At 38.5% G+C, this 15,931-nt stretch overlaps 1 protein-coding gene across 2 annotated transcripts in view; it reads right to left on the bottom strand.

Moving 5' to 3' along the window:
• Vapa (VAMP associated protein A) overlaps positions 1-15,931 on the bottom strand; it is a 32,653-nt gene that overhangs the window by 13,842 nt on the left and 2,880 nt on the right. For both annotated transcript variants that reach the window (XM_004853239.4, XM_004853238.4), the window contains exons 2-4: positions 4,839-4,991; positions 2,053-2,156; positions 1,516-1,596 (exon numbers count right to left, since the gene is read on the bottom strand). In XM_004853239.4, coding sequence (XP_004853296.1) covers positions 1,516-1,596; positions 2,053-2,156; positions 4,839-4,991 — 338 coding nt within the window. The remainder of the gene's footprint in view (positions 1-1,515; positions 1,597-2,052; positions 2,157-4,838; positions 4,992-15,931) is intronic.

Raw genomic sequence — 15,931 nt, 5'->3', positions numbered from 1 at the left:
CTTGTGCTCCAAGTTCCCAAGCAGACCCCAAGTGAACCCCTGCATGACCACAGCACCCCGCCCCTCTCTTTTTTGGAATGGAGAGGCTGGCTCTGCTGCACGCTGTATCATCCCCTAGCCTTCTGTTGTGCTCTAAAGCAGCCAGAGCTACTCGTAACAGCGTTAACCCTGGATTCCAGCTACAATCTCAAACTTTTTTTCCCCTGAGACAGGATCTCACTTTGTAGTTCAGACTGGCCTTGAACTTGCAGCAGCCCTTCTGCCTCAGCTCCCCAGAACTGGGATTATAGGCAGGCGCCACCGCAGCCAGCCTCAAACTGCCTTACATCCACAGCACGGTGGAAGCCCAGATATAAGGCAGTTTATTAAATTCTTATTTTAAAAAATTAGCCAACTAAGTAAGAAAACATCTAAACGTATTTTTTTTCCTAAAAGTATTTTTTTATAACAAGTCAATTCAGACAATTTTTTATTATGGTTTATTTTTGTTCAAATAAGAAAAGCTATGCAAACTATTACTTTCCTAGCAGCCAAGATGAAACAGAACATAAACAAACTCCAAACGGGAAGCATTAACCATGCCACATTTTTTATTTTTGGCAAATGACTCACATCCCTTAAAAGGGGCATTTTAAAAATTCACTAATTTGGTTAACACCTAATTACCATACCACTCTGGAGCTTTTTCACTTCACCTTTCCTGAAAATGTAACACAATAACTGAGCATGTGTATTTAGTCCGCATATTTTCAGACAGAACAAATGATCCCCAAATCAAAGCAAAACTCACGTCAGATTGTCTGCATCAAACTGTGCCAATGGTATTTATCTAAATTACTGTATTAACTTACACACAAAAAAACAAAAAACTTAACTTTCTAGTCCCTCCTACAAACCACAGGAAAAAAAATGCAAATTTGCAATCCAGAAAGGAGACAGAAAAAGTGACTAGAGGCCCCCCATACATTTACAGACTACTGGTTTGGTTTTTATTACTGTTATTATTCTAACTAAACACATCTAGCTGTTCTCAGTCCCTCAAACTTTACTTGCCTCTCACTAATCGATAAGCAACAATAAATTATTTAATAACAAAAATCACATGGATTCTGATGAAAAAAAACAGTAATAAGCAAAGTATTTGGGAAAGGCTAAATCTGGAATAAGCTGCTCATTCGTGTAAATTAAACCTTCTCTTCCCAGACTGTCAATATACAGTTGCCAAAATGCAGCTTATCTCTGTTCTAGCTATATTTAGGTATATGTTGTTTTTTTAACCTCCCTTTTAAAAAGTTTCAAGTGGCTTAACAAAATTTGGAAGAATTAGGTTTTCCCCATCCTGCAACTTGGATCTAACAAATGAATTCTTTCTTCTTAAACAAACAAAATGTTATAAAATGAAAAAAAGCACATTAAGTTTTTTTTTAACTTAAGTCTCATTAAGAGGGCTATATCGTACACTCCCTAAGGCCAAAAACAGAATTCAATATTCAACAACTTCCAATTTCTACTTACCAATTTATCATTTTCATTCGGCATTTCAAATACACATCTCAATTTAGAATCCATTAATTCATCAGGTTTTGCCTCTTTCCACTAAAAGCAAACAAAGCAATGTGAGACACAACACAGAAGGCAGGAACATGGCCGGAGATTTAGCTCAGTGGTTCCAGCGCCTGCCTCACAAGCACAAGGATCTGAGTTCGAGCCCCGGTATCAAAAAAAAAAAAGAAGGCAGGAGCATGGCAAACAGGTCTCACCTGAAGGGACAAGTGAGACGTAAGTGTGGCGTGGGACACTGGGGAGCGTGTGTGGCCAGGCCAGAGCACACCGCAGCACTCTGTGGTGGTCGCCCTGCCACTGTCATTCACTAATGCACAGAACCTTTAGATGCCCCTACACCTCCAGTCAAAATCTGATGAAATCACACTGGCAGCCCACAGGTTTTTTTCTTACATTTTAAAAACTTGAGTTTTCCTGTTAGGAGTTAAACAAAACCCACAGTTCAAACTACATTCCCCAAAATAAAATCTGTTCAACTTCTACACTTACCACTGCTTCCATATCCGAAGTGTTTGGTGGAGCAAAAATCGTCTGTACCATAAACTTGTGTTTGCTCTTTTCATTTGGATCATAATCAAAGGGCTGTAACATTACTAAATAAGAAGGACATGTTATATTGTCATCCGCAAGTTTATCATTCCCATTACCTAACACACAAGTTTTTAAAAACCACGATGAGTTCAAGATACCACATACTACATTATTTACACTAAAGTTCTACAATCAACTTTATGAATTCCTATTATTTTTAAATCATTCACTTCTCTGACTCGCTAAGTCTTTTAACAATCCACAAATTAACAAATGGGTACTTAAAGATAAATATGAATCTACAACTGCCTCCTCTAAATTTAGTTTGTGAAAATTTTCACACCTTTGCCAACAATGACTCCTTAAAACAACTTATAAGGCCAGGGATTTAGCTCAATGGTCCCACCACCTGCCCCACTAGCGCAAGGACCGGAGTTCAATCCCCCGTAACCCCCCCAAAAAAATTTATAAAATGAATTTATGCTTCATTTTAGTACCTAGTGATAATTTTAACTAAACTGAGATACTTACAGGAGAAATACTTAGTGACTTAAGAACCCTCTGTCATATTATTTTAATATAATTACCTTTTCTAAAATGGATTTAAATAAACTACTCAAGAAGAATTTATCTACTTTTTAAATTTTATTCTAAGAAAAAAGCATCAAAGAAAATCATATAATCTTTCAATATGGAGAATTTAGAGTCCAAATAAATTTTTTTGGTACCGGGATCAAACTCGGGACCTTCCACTTGCAAGGCAGGTGGCAGAACTACTGAGCTAAATCCCCGGCCCAAGTTCAAATAATTTTTTCTAAGCATTTAAGAATTTCAGGAGCCTCTAAGAGGCTTTGTTAGGGTTCAATGTGGTAATAAGTCATGCTAAATTTACAGACATAAATCTAAGGAATAAACAAGCAATTATTAAACTTATGCATATGGTATAGAAATTATTTCCCTACTAACATTTAATTATCTCTGAACTCTGGTCAACACTTTCAAAAAAACAAATGCAATTAAGCAAATGCAAGAAATATCGATTACTCAAAATCTTATCTGTAAGGTACGTTTGAGAAGTCTATTAACCACTTAGCAGCTTACCCCGAGCACCACTCGGGCAGGAGTCATTTCAACCAGTCCATTTTTGTATTGAATAAACTTGATAAAATTGTCATTTTTATATTTCTTGTTATATTTATCTTATGAAAATTAACAAAAATTGCAATTTTTTGGTCACCCTGTTTTTAAATAGTTGGACTTCTAAGTGGTTAACTCCCTAAAAAAAATTTTCAGGGCCAGGATTTACCTCAGTGGCACTGTGCCTGCCTCACAAGCGCAAGGTCCCGAGTTTGATCCCCAGTACCAAAAAAAAAATTTCAAAGGGGCAAATACACAGCAGCAGAAAAAACACAAGATAAAGACCTTGGGATACACAAAGCAAAATACAAACACCTTTTACTGAGTAATTGCTATAGGCTCATCACCATGAAACAAAAATTTGTGGACAAAAACAATGACAAAACCAGGCATGGTGGTGCACGCCCACAATCCCAACTACTCAGGAGGTTGAGGCAGGAGGACCACAAGCTTGAGGCCAGCCTGGGCAACTTAGCCAGAACTATCTCAAAATCAAAAAGTTTAAAAACACTGGGGTATAGCTCAGTGGCAGAGCACTCCTGGAGAGGATGAATCCTTGCGTGTTCCTGCTCCCTGTGTTACTACAACACAGTGGGACCTGAGAAGGACTGCTACAAAGAGAGGTTCTCCTAGAGGCCACACGCATCCTCATACTGGTTTCCCACTTCTCAGCTGTGTCAGAAGACTACTAAGGGGTACGCTCTTGGGAAGCCTGAGGGCTGTCTGAGAAAGGAAAGGAAGCTACTGACACCAGCACTGATTTTACAGCAAGAGTGAGTGATTCATATCTGGCAGGAAACAAGCATACCTTCAACTACAGTATAAGTAAACACATAAGGGAATAATAAAAATAAAGGTTTTCCTGGGCGTGGTGGCCCACGCCTGCAATTCCAGCTCTCTGGGATGCTGAGGTAGGGGAATCTCAAGTTTGAGCCCAACCTGGGCAACTGAAATAAGGAACAGTCTCAAAATAAATATATATAAAAAGATTGGGCATGCAGCTCAGTTCAATCTCCAGTACCATTTTTTAAAAATTTTCAAGTGCAAGACACTGGGCATTTACAGTAACAGGCATCAAGATTCATTTGCTTTGACATAAGCAAAAAAGCACCATACTTTTGTAAGCAAAAGAATTAGAACCCAGGAAAAATTTCTCAAGTTTCATGTAATACACAACAGATCTAATCCTAAAAATGGTATTGTCAAAGACAAAATAATAGGGCCGGGGATTTAGCTCAGTGGTTCCGCCAGCTGCCTCGCAAGCGGAAGGACCCGAGTTCGATCCCCAGTACCAAAAAAAAAAAGACAAAATAATAAAGGCAGAGAATGCACTGAGCTGTAAGAAGAACTAGATACAAAGTTTTAAATTAACAATTACTTACAAATTAACCATACAAACCTCCAACACAAAACAGGAAGTTGAGAAATTTTCTCTGAACTGTGCACATTACAGTAAGATAGCTTTAGTGTAAGAACATCTTTAAAGGCAAAGTCAGAACAAAAAGTATTCCCTTCCCTCCAGATGAAACACTATTAGATAAACCAAATTAGACATGGTCCTAAAATGTCAAAATTCAAAACTCTAAGTTCAGGACATGAATTGCTACCTGAAACAGTCACCGTCGACCCTGGGTCAATAATTCCACTGTTGGGCCTCACACAGTACCGGCGAGGTGCTGTAGTCTTCACTTTGAAACACACTTTTCTGTCTGATGGATTTCGCAATTTAAGATTTGTAGTGACTACATCTGTGAAGGGGCCTATGAGTTTTAAAAACAAAAGAGAAAAACAATTAACTGGAATCACAAAATCAAAATTATATGAATGTAGCAGCAATTTTATTAATATTTTGATCTCTGCACACATAGATATTACCAAATGGCCAACAGTGGTAAAATTTCTTCAGGTGGCAGACTTAGAAATGAGGTGTACTGACTTTTCATTTTCATTCCTGACCATCATCCACAAAATCTCCACAGTAAACATCATTATTGCCACTTCTTAAAAAAGTATTTTCCAAGTTTCAATCTAAGAAGTCAGTCTACAATTGTTACTCTTACAGTATGCTCTCACTGCATTACTGAAAATACCAGAATTCTCCAATGGTCTTCAAACCAGTGTCAAAAATCCCTCTATCAGAAGACACTACACCCTAGAGCACCAGTGCTCCTGTCTCTCAATTAAGTTTGGGGGACCTACTCATTCATTCATTCATCCATTCATACTATTTGGTAGGTGTTGGTTATGTCTACTGTGGTTACACACTACAAATACAAGTTTTTAAGCTTTTAGGCTTTGGTTCTGCACCCGAACATAAAATTATAAGCAATCCAAAAAGCTGGTACAGCTCTGCCTGAATTAAACCAGTATATCCTCCCTCATTTTTAAGAGAGATGTTAAAATTACAGCCATTTTGCTCTTGGCTAAAGAAAAGCCTAAAGACAGATTTATGCAGGTTAATTTAAAAATGAACTTACTTTTTACTTTGGAGGAGGCAGGAGAAAAAAAAATATGCCCAGATAGGAAGCAAAACACCCACTAGTAACTATTCCAAAAACAATTTCAAATGATTTCATGTTCTGGGGGGGTGGGGGTGGGACTGAGGGTGTAACTCAATGGTAGAGTTCTTGCCTAGCATGCCAAGGCCCTGGGTTTGATTCTCAGTGCCGCAAAATACTAAAGAGCTGAAGGGCTGAAAATAAAAGACACCTAACTATAAAGGCCATCTTTTTTAAAATAAATCTTAAATAAACATGAAAGTAAAGTCAAATTGGCAATATTTGAAAAGATTTTTAAATAGATATTGTATTTCTCTTAGTCTCCAAAACATTTCCTGAAGTATCAAACACAGGAAATATTTTAAACATTTTACATCCAAGAAAGCTCTAAAAATTTTCATCGCAAATTTTTAAATGGAGTCACCCCATTTGCCTTTTTCCATACTGCACTGAAATCAAAGAGGCAATGTAAGGGAGCCCTGCAAACAGTGGATCTTTGAAGTCTTATTCGCTGCTGTGCCATGCATAGCACAATGCTTGGCACAGTAGGTTACTGGCAGGTATTATTGTACAACTATCACTGGGCAAATAGACAGACTGTCTCTTTCTGAAAAAGTCATATGAGTTCTATTTCTATCCAAAGGACCTAGTTACTAAAGTACTAAAATAATCTATACAATTTCATTAACATAATTACAAAACTGTGGATCCTGATATTCATGCAAAAACAAGACTTCATTAAGCCTCTAATACTTAAAAATTTTACTTAAACTGCTTACTGCCCTTGTTATTAATACTGTATTATATTTTCAATTAACAGTGTCAGGATGTATTGTGGAAAAAATTCTGAAATCCACTTAATACAGTAAAGTGTGGTGATTTAAAACTAGTAAGTTTTCCTGTTCTACGGACCTACAGAAAGTCATAGTTAGAAGTTAAATAGGCAGGGACTGTACCTTTCATTTCTTCTGGACCACTTTATATAGTGCCGTATTGTTCTGGGCATATAGTTAAATATAGCCCATCACCTTCACTTTAAAAGAAACTACTTAAAGGGCTGGGGATTTAGCTCAGTGGTTCCACCAGCTGCCTCGCAAGCAAAAGGTCCTGAGTTCGATCCCCGGTACCAAAAAAAAAAAACACTACTTAGAAGTTAAACCAACTGCTTCATTCCTTTGAAAAACCTTTTGGGGACAAGGAGAGGCAAGCTGCTGTTACTGATTTACTATGACTTTTTTAAAAACACTGAATGTGAGGGTTAAACTCCCAAACGAGGTGACTGACAGGCAACTCAACCTCTTCAGCCCAGTCTCACCCCTTTCATTTTAGAACAGGTAATGATCTCTAAGGCTCCTCCCAGTTCTAAAATTATGTGACACTAGGAACAATTTTACTTACTACCTTAAAGAATGTCTTCTATCCAGAGGTAAAGAACGGAGAAGGTAACTCAACCCTCGGGCACCACAGCCTTACTGACATTTTGTCTAAAGTTATCTTAAACATCTAGGGCATGCTTTTGAGTCATTTGGATACAGACTATTCACTCTGATCTAAACAATCTTAGTGACACACACTTGAAAACAAAGGGAGATAAACTCTCTTTACACAGAAGGGGAGAATTTTATTTGCAACATTTTAATATCAATTGATATGTCCTATTCCGTAGCCTTTAAATAAAATTATATGCACATACCCAATTATATGAAAAACAATGTGTTCAAGACAATATGAAATGTGCATGTACATAACTAACTCTATTAAAACAAATCGGTGATCCACATTGAAAATATAATTGCTATAATCTAGATAGGATACAATGAAATACAAGAAAATGGACGTTGGGGGAGAACTTGAACTAAACATTTTTCATACTATCTATAAAACTAAGGCTACTGGTAGAGGCAAATGAGAAAATGACCACAATACCAACTAAAATACAGAATGTAAGTATGCAGCTTGCACACAGCAAACTACGTAACAATGCCAACACTGGCTTTTTCTAGGTGGCACCACTGAGTGATACTGATTTGCTTTATACTACTCACTTTTCCAAATTTCTTCTTTGGGTACATTTTACAATCAGAAGGAACTTTCAAGCCTACATACTAAATAACTTAATTTGCCTATAAAACTTTTTATTTGTATAAAGTCCTAGAGGAAAAAACTAAAAAGATTCAGAAAAACAAATCATCTGAGGATTCTGTTTTACTAAGGGTTTTAGCAGGAGAAAAAAGACCAAGAGATTCTTCTTCCCCCAGAGTTTTATAAAAAAAAAAGTAAACTTTCTTTACAGAGAAACAAACTAAATAGGAAACACTGTAATTAAAACCCACTCTATATTCCTATGTAAAATATAAGATACAAAATAAAGGACTATCAAATTCATTGGCACTTAAGAAATTTGTCACTCCACACTATCAAGTGATTCTCTTAATCACTAACTAGTCCAATTATTTAAATACAGTATGACCAAAAATTGCATAGCTTTGTTAATTTTTATACCAGGTAATATATGAATAATTTTATAAAATTTCTTCAATGTAAGAATCAACTGCTTGAAATGACAACCTGCCCCAGCGATACTTAGGATAGTGTGTAAATAAACACACTGCCTGAGTGACCCTCCTAATCATGTCCTTAACAAGCTAAAATGTATGTAACTAAACTTGTTCCTTTAAATCTGGATTTTGCAAACACTGTCAAACATTCAGGATAACTCTAGTTATAAAGGACATCCCAAATACCACAGAAAAGCAACTAAGAAGGCAATGCATAAGTCACCAAAAATAATGTCTACTGGACACCTATATAGTCACTGTGTTTAAAGGGAAGGCATCAACATCTTGACTGGTCCGTTACTGCCACATGTGTTGGTCTTCCTGTGAGGCCATCTCTACTTCCTTTGCCACTGAGACTACTTATATAGTCCTGCCTCAGTATTCTCACGAAGGACCCCACAGATACCAAAATCTGCAGATACTCAAGTACGTCATGTAAAATGCCAAAGTGTGTGCATGTAACCTATGCACATCCTACCCTATGCATTAAATCATGTCTAGCTTACAATATCAAATACAATGTAAATGCTATGTAAACTGTTACACTGTATTAAGGAATAATGACAACAAAAAAATCTGTATGTGGGCCAGGGATTTAGCTCAGTGGTTCCGCCACCTGCCTTGCAAGCAGAAGGACCCAAGTTTGATCCCCAGTATCAAAAAAAAAAAAAACGATGGATAAACTTCCACATTAATGTAGGTATGACTTAGGTGATACAAGGTAGTTATAAATTAAGATTTACTTTCAGCTAGACCTTAATTTGTGAATTGTGATTGGATGTGTCAATCTAACAAGAGATTCTCCGAAGATTAATAAATTTATTTGGACATAGCATTCAATAGGAACAGTCTTGTCATATTTAAGGCTAAGGAAGGGGAAGTTTTAAAGGCAAAATAAGTAGAATGACATATTTTGAAACAATAACCATCAACTACAAGAATCAGTAACAAAAACAGCAGTAGTCCAAAGCTGGGATGGGCAGTTGCTGGGCAGATGCCCTCGCAGAATTGTTCTCTAAGGCTGCAGTGGCCTTTGCACAAGGTTGTGGTTCTGGCAATCTTGCTTGATAATTACTGTTGTCCCATGTTATTGGCATGAAATTCCCCTCCTCCAGAACCTCCTGCCTTGACTTACTCTTCTTTGGTTGGTGTAGGGTTTGACAAAAGTCACTCCATTTCGTTTCTGACAACTTTTACAGATGGTGATAAAGACTAATTTGTTTTTTATTTATCTTTACATACCTTCCTTTATGCCAAAAAAACATATTGTGTAAAAATGCTTACGTTATTAATGAGATACAAACACACCCACATACACCTAACAAATTTAACCTTAATCTCCCAAAAGAATCAAGTTAAATAACTAAATTAAGTTTTTTCTCTTATTATCGCACTACACATTCACTGCAGAAATCTTAACACACCCAGGCATGGTGGTGCATGCCTGTAATCTCAGCACTTCGGATGCTGGAGCAGGAAGATTGCCATGAATTGAAGGCCAGCCTAGAGTACACAATGAGTTCAAGGCCAGGCTGAACTACATTGCCAGACCCTGTCACAAAAAAAATTCTTCAAACACATAAAAAAGCAAAAATATGAAAACAATATACCCTGATCCCAAAATAGAGGTAAGATGCTAACATTCTTTTCTTTCTGACCTTTTTCTCCACATATTACCATGAATTGATCATACTTTATGCAACTTCTCAACCGAGAGATAAGGCTGTCACCAAGGATCAGCTTTTCACTAAAAATGGGACAGCAACCAGACTGTAACAGATGTGACACAATATCATCCATGAAGTATTTTTACCACAAACTATTGAAAGCTGAATCTAATCAACCCTTAAATCTAAATTCAAAACTTACAGGAAATACATGTAAGACACATCCAGAGTAGGGGACATTTTACTGGACAAGTGATATGGTCTTTTACAAACCAATGGCATAATTTAAAAAGAAAAAGAAAGAGAGGCACTAAGATTAAGACTTAGATATATGACAACCAAATGCAATGCAAAAATGAAAAAGCAATTAAAGGAGTAAATGGGAGAAATTTCAAAAGACTATTCGATACTATTAAAGACTTCTTGCTGGTTTTAAGTAACAACAGTATCATGACTATGCAAGCAGGCAGGCAGGCAGGCAGGAAGGAAGGGTGGGTCCCTTTTTTGTCCCTAAAAATGTAAATTCAAGTACCAAAGCATAAAACGTTCCGGCTATCCAAGGGCAGGAGCCCTTGGATACGTGGAGCCCAGTCTGGGAAACTTAAGTGATTTAGAGACCCTGCCCGCCACAAAAGGGAGAGGGCTGTGGGGACCAGGGATTTAGCTCAGTGGTTCCACCACCTGCCTTGAAAGCGCAAGGTCCCGAGTTCAATCCCTGGTACCAAAAAAACTAAAAAATAAGATAAATTTTTTTTTAAAAGGAAGAGGGCTGGAGTTAAGAGCTCAGTGGGAAGGTCCTGGGTTCAACCCTCAGTACTGCCACACACACACAGAGGCAAATACAAACATACACGTAAGCATGGTAAATGTTAAGGCATTAAATTTAAATTATGTTGGGCCAGGGATTTAGCTCAGTGGTTCTGCCGCCTGCCTCCCAAGCGCAAGGTCCCAAGTTTGATCCCCGGTACCAAAAAAAAAATTTAAATTATGTTAAGGCATATGGAAGTTCATATGTTTCTATGAATGTTTTAAGTTTAAAAAAAATTTTTAATTGAGTAATGTGAGTCACATTTCAGTTATACTAAACCAGTAAGTAGTCCTTTTACCTTTGATTTTCTTCTAAAACTTTTATGCTTGAAAGAAAGCAAGGTCCTTCTATCTTTGAAAGGTGGTCACTCAAGTTTAAGATTAAAAAGGCAACAAGAAAAAGATCAAGAAGTGCCTACAAGAAAATGAAAAGGGCGCCTGTAACGGGCTCCCTTCACAGAGCATCTCTGCATGGGTCAAAGTCTCAAAGGCCTGGTGTGGTGGGGACACCTGTCATCCCAGCAGGAGGCAGGAGGATCACAAGTTTGAGGTCAGCCTAGGCTACACAGTGAGTTCAAGGCCAGCCTGACTGTCAAAAAAACCCAACCAAAACAAAGATCTCAAAGGCAATTTAAAAAGGAAGGAGTGCTGGGAGAAATGCAGGTTGAAGGATAGCAAAGTAGCAGATAGAGAGTGTAAACAAGTCTAGAGAGCTGGCTTACAGGAGCTCTACAGGTAATAAAATTGTGTTGTACTTGAGATTCCTGCTAAAGCAGTAGACTTCAGCGGCTCCTCTCACAAGAGAAGGAGGTGAAGGGATGAGATACATTAGCTTGAGTAAAGTGTCTATATGCACACTGTATTTTCTTTCTTTTTTTTTTTTTTAGTTTTTTTGGTTTAATTTTTTTGATACCAGGGATCGAACTCGGGGCCTTGCGTTTGTGAGGCAGGCGGCAGCACTGGGCTAGATCTCAACATGCTGAACACCTCGCCTTCATCATGTGTGCACATCACGCTGTGCAGCAGTCAGACGTGCACCCTAACACCACACTGTACACCTTAGCCAATGTCTAAGGGGGAGCAGAGATGTGCACAGCACACCAACCCTAACAATCAAAAACAGCAAATCTTTAAGAACTTAAATCAACCAAGTTTTCCCAATTTTGATGCAGCACGCCCTCCCAACCCATAGCAGGTTTGTTCCACAACCTGCAAAAGAACCCTGAGACTGTGGACAGTATCAAACTCCACAAGTTCTTATCTCTTCCATCCCAACCAAGCAGTCATCACACACTGGTCTTAACATTTAGTCAGAGGTGTGACAGCAAAACAAACATGAAGTTCTCTTTCTTCACAATTTCAGAGTATTTTCTTATGATAGATCTTAGCAATCTCAGCACATGACTTTGTCTTATTAATAAGTTCACAATGTTTACCTTTTCACTAAAAGGAAGCACCTTATGGCTTCTCTTGGGCACATTTGGGCATATCTGCGCTGCCAGATACTACCACCACACTCCTGTTCACTGGGCCAGTGAGTAAAGCAAGGGTTACTTCAGCACGAGCAGTAGGACACCAGCAGCCAGCTACTAAGTGACCAACATGGGCAGCACATCCAGGATGGAGATGGCAAAGCACTCCGGGCCCAGGCAGGAGGGAGCAGAACAAGGCAAGATTTTATCATACTACTCAGAATGACATGAAATTTATTTAAGCTTATTTATTGTTTAATTTCTGAAATTTTCCATTTAATATTCTGGGACCACAGCTGACCATGGATAATTGAAACCACAGAACACAAAGCCACAGGAGGAGGAGGGAGCTACTGTGTATCTTTCTACTTCATAAACACCATTTCCTTTTTGTACCCTCCTATCATACAGTCAGAAACCTTTAAAGCCAGAACACCCCAAAAATTACCTAGTCCCACCTATCACTTTACATAAAGAAAAATGAAGCAACCTACCCATGGGATAATTAACTCTTTACAAAATATCCCTTAAATTATTTCTGGAACTAACAAAGTTTAAATACACAACTATAAGCAACACGCAGACAAAAAACCCAATTCAGAAGAGATTCAAAGGCCGGAGATTTAGCTCAGTGGTTCCGGCACCTGCTTCACAAGTGCAAGGACCCAAGTTCAATCCCCGGTACCCAAAAAACCCCAGAAGATTCAAGCCAAAAATGGGAATTATGATGAAATCATCAGTCTTACTAGTCCAGTCAACATTTATTTGGCAATCACTCTTGGCCACTGAATTTCGTTACTATGTATACAAAGGTAAAAGAAAAAAGTAGTTCACAGTATAGTTCAGGGGGAAAAAAATAGGTGAGCACAAGCTTCCATAGTGTCGTGAAAAAGGGAAAAACCAACCTGCACTGAAAGATTATCAAAGACTTCAAAAGAATAGTGTGACTCTTGGACTGGAGTCTGCCTGACAGAGAGGGGCAAGAAGATTCCAAGCAGAGAATGTGTAGTCTTGCAACAGCTTGGGAGTGTTTGGGAAAATGGTTTCATAATAGCCAAGGCTATGGGTAGCAGAGAAATAGCACTAAAGTTAGAGAAGTAGGCAGGAGACTTTGGACTTTTCCAAGTACATGATGGTAAAATACTTCAGCTGCTTTAAACGAAGGAACATGACCACCAGACTCCTTTTGCAAAAAGTAGTTCCAGTGTGGAAGTCAGGTTGAAGAAAGCTCATGCAGGAGAAAAGGAGACCTGTCTGTTGACCAGGAGAGAAAAGATGAAAGATACCTTAACTATCCCAAGTCAGGACTTCTCTGAGTAAAAGGACCCAAACACATCTTCCTTTTACCCTCCCACATAGCCCCAAATAAAATACAACTGATCCTCATCCAGACACCTGGAGTTTCCTAGGTGGGTGAAGAGCACCACCATCTGGTTTACACAAGCAGAAATCTCAAAACCATACAGGAAACCAAAAACCCCAGTTCTCTCAGTGCAGATAGCCAATAGTCTCACCGATTTATCTCCAAACTTTTCATTGTTTCTTTAACATACATCTCAGCCCAAGAGGTCTACTCTTCCCAGGACTGCTGTGGCTACCTAATTGATCTTTTCCTCTTCTTAATCTACACAGCCACCAGAAGTATTTACAAAGCAAATGTGATGTTACTCCATTCCCTCTACCTTTACTAACCCTCTCCCACACCACAGTTAAAACTACCTCCTGGCCAAAAAAAAAAACCTACCTCCTCGTTTAGGATAAATGAAACTACTCACCAGGGATGTAGCTCAGCAGCATAGCACCTGCCTGGCAAGCGCCAGGTCTTGAGTTCAATCCCCAGTACCAAAAAAAAAAAAAAAAAAAAGAAACTACTAACCTGCCCTATAAACCAGAACTATATTCATCTTGGTTATTTCCATTACTGTCACACTGACCTCTTGTAAATGTCTCATATTCCCCCCTACCACAAGACCCTTCTACATGCATTTTTTCTTTTTCCCCTAGGGAACTTCTTATTCTTGGAATCTTCTTCCAATTGTGCTAACCTTTTCTGACCAGATCAAAGTCCCTACTTTAGATTCTAATAGGACTAACAGGCATCTTTATAGCTGTTTCATTCACCTCCATATTGGATTAGTGTCTATCTCTCCCTATAGAACTGCCCATGAACACAAGGGCAGTGTTTCCCTCACAACTGCAGTTCCAACACTCATTCATGACACCTGACATAGAGCAGATGGTCAAATCTACTGCAATTACATTAGATAATCTGAGGGCTGAATGAATTCTTAAAATGAATTTTGAAGTAGAGGGGCATTACAGGGGATAAGTCAAGGATTATCTAGAGGGAGAAACAGACTTTATTACATGTGTTAAGTGTTTCTGGTATGAATAATCATGATGCCACTAAAATGTAAAAATAAAAAATACAGAAAGAGTAGGCTTGAGTAGCTTTTAAAAAGCTAAGGATGTGTTGATTTTGAGATGTCTAAAGAACAAATCCAAATAGTCAAGAAGTTGTCACAAGTATCTGTTAACACTAAATTTTGAATTAAAATAGATTTGGGTGTGTACCAGTATGTGCAGAGAGCAAGGAAGAGAAAGAGAAAACTTTTCAACAGGCAGACTTCAGAGCCAGATAAAGATGAAACCCAATCATAGCCTCAGAAACAGCTGCCTTTAAGAAAAAGGTCACAAATGAGACACAAGGAGCAAAGAAGAAAATTACAAGATAATGGTGCCATACAAACCAAAAACTTCCTAAAAAGAACTGTCAGTAATGTTAACTGTCAGAGGGATCAGGTGAAATAGCTGGAAATGATTAATCCAGCCATCAATAAGTAATGAAGTCAGAAAGATGACTACAAGGATGGAGAGTACACAGAAAGGAGGAACTGCAGAGATGGTGAACATGGGCTGGTTTTCCAAGTCTGACTGCAAAACAAAGGACCAGGAGGGGCACAGACCAGAAGCTGAGAATCAAGGAACTATTGTGTTTGCTTATTTTTAAAACTCAATGGGGCCGGGGATTTGGCTCAGTGGTTTCGTCGCATGTGCAAGCGCAAGGACCCAACTTCGATCCCTGGTACCAAAAGAAAAAAAAAAACCTCAAGACTAAGTATGCATTTACCTTAACCACCCAAAACAAGGAACCCAAAGCCTTGCCTTGGACATGAAGAGTATGATGCAAGCTGATGAACAGGTGTTCAGAGGAGGCAGCACGCCAGGCAAAGGCTTGTATGCCATGCTTAAAAAAAAGCAGATCAGAGCTTCATGCTGTAGACAATATACTTGGCAACTTTCAGAATATAATAGCAAGGACAAGGTCACCACAGAGATCTGGTAAAGCCAGAGTGAAACAGGAGGCACTCCTAAAGAACCCGCGAATGTGCGGGCCACCCAAAGAGCGGGTGCTACACATCCCCCCGTGAGCTCCTTCTCAGCGGAGCACTGCTACCCAGAGGTGCTAGTTCACAGTGCCACCCACCGCCTTCCCTGGCCAGCTCACAGAGCTTGGTTTCTGTACCACTTTGTATTGCTAAGGGCAACCTTGAGCACAATGCTCCTATTTTATTTTTTTCCTCTCCTTGATCATTAGGGGAAAAAATATATTTGAAATTTATTTTAGTATTTTTGTAAACTTTAATTTTTTCTTCAAAACTGCTAATGGGAAAAGTAAAATGTTGCATAACACAAAG

Source organism: Heterocephalus glaber, unplaced genomic scaffold (assembly GCF_053883595.1).
Source record: "Heterocephalus glaber isolate CG9 unplaced genomic scaffold, H.glaber_assembly_v1.0 deba00000331, whole genome shotgun sequence".
Lineage (NCBI taxonomy): Eukaryota > Metazoa > Chordata > Mammalia > Rodentia > Bathyergidae > Heterocephalus > Heterocephalus glaber.
Note: the sequence above shows the minus strand (reverse complement) of the source record. Positions and strands in the feature narration are given on the sequence as shown.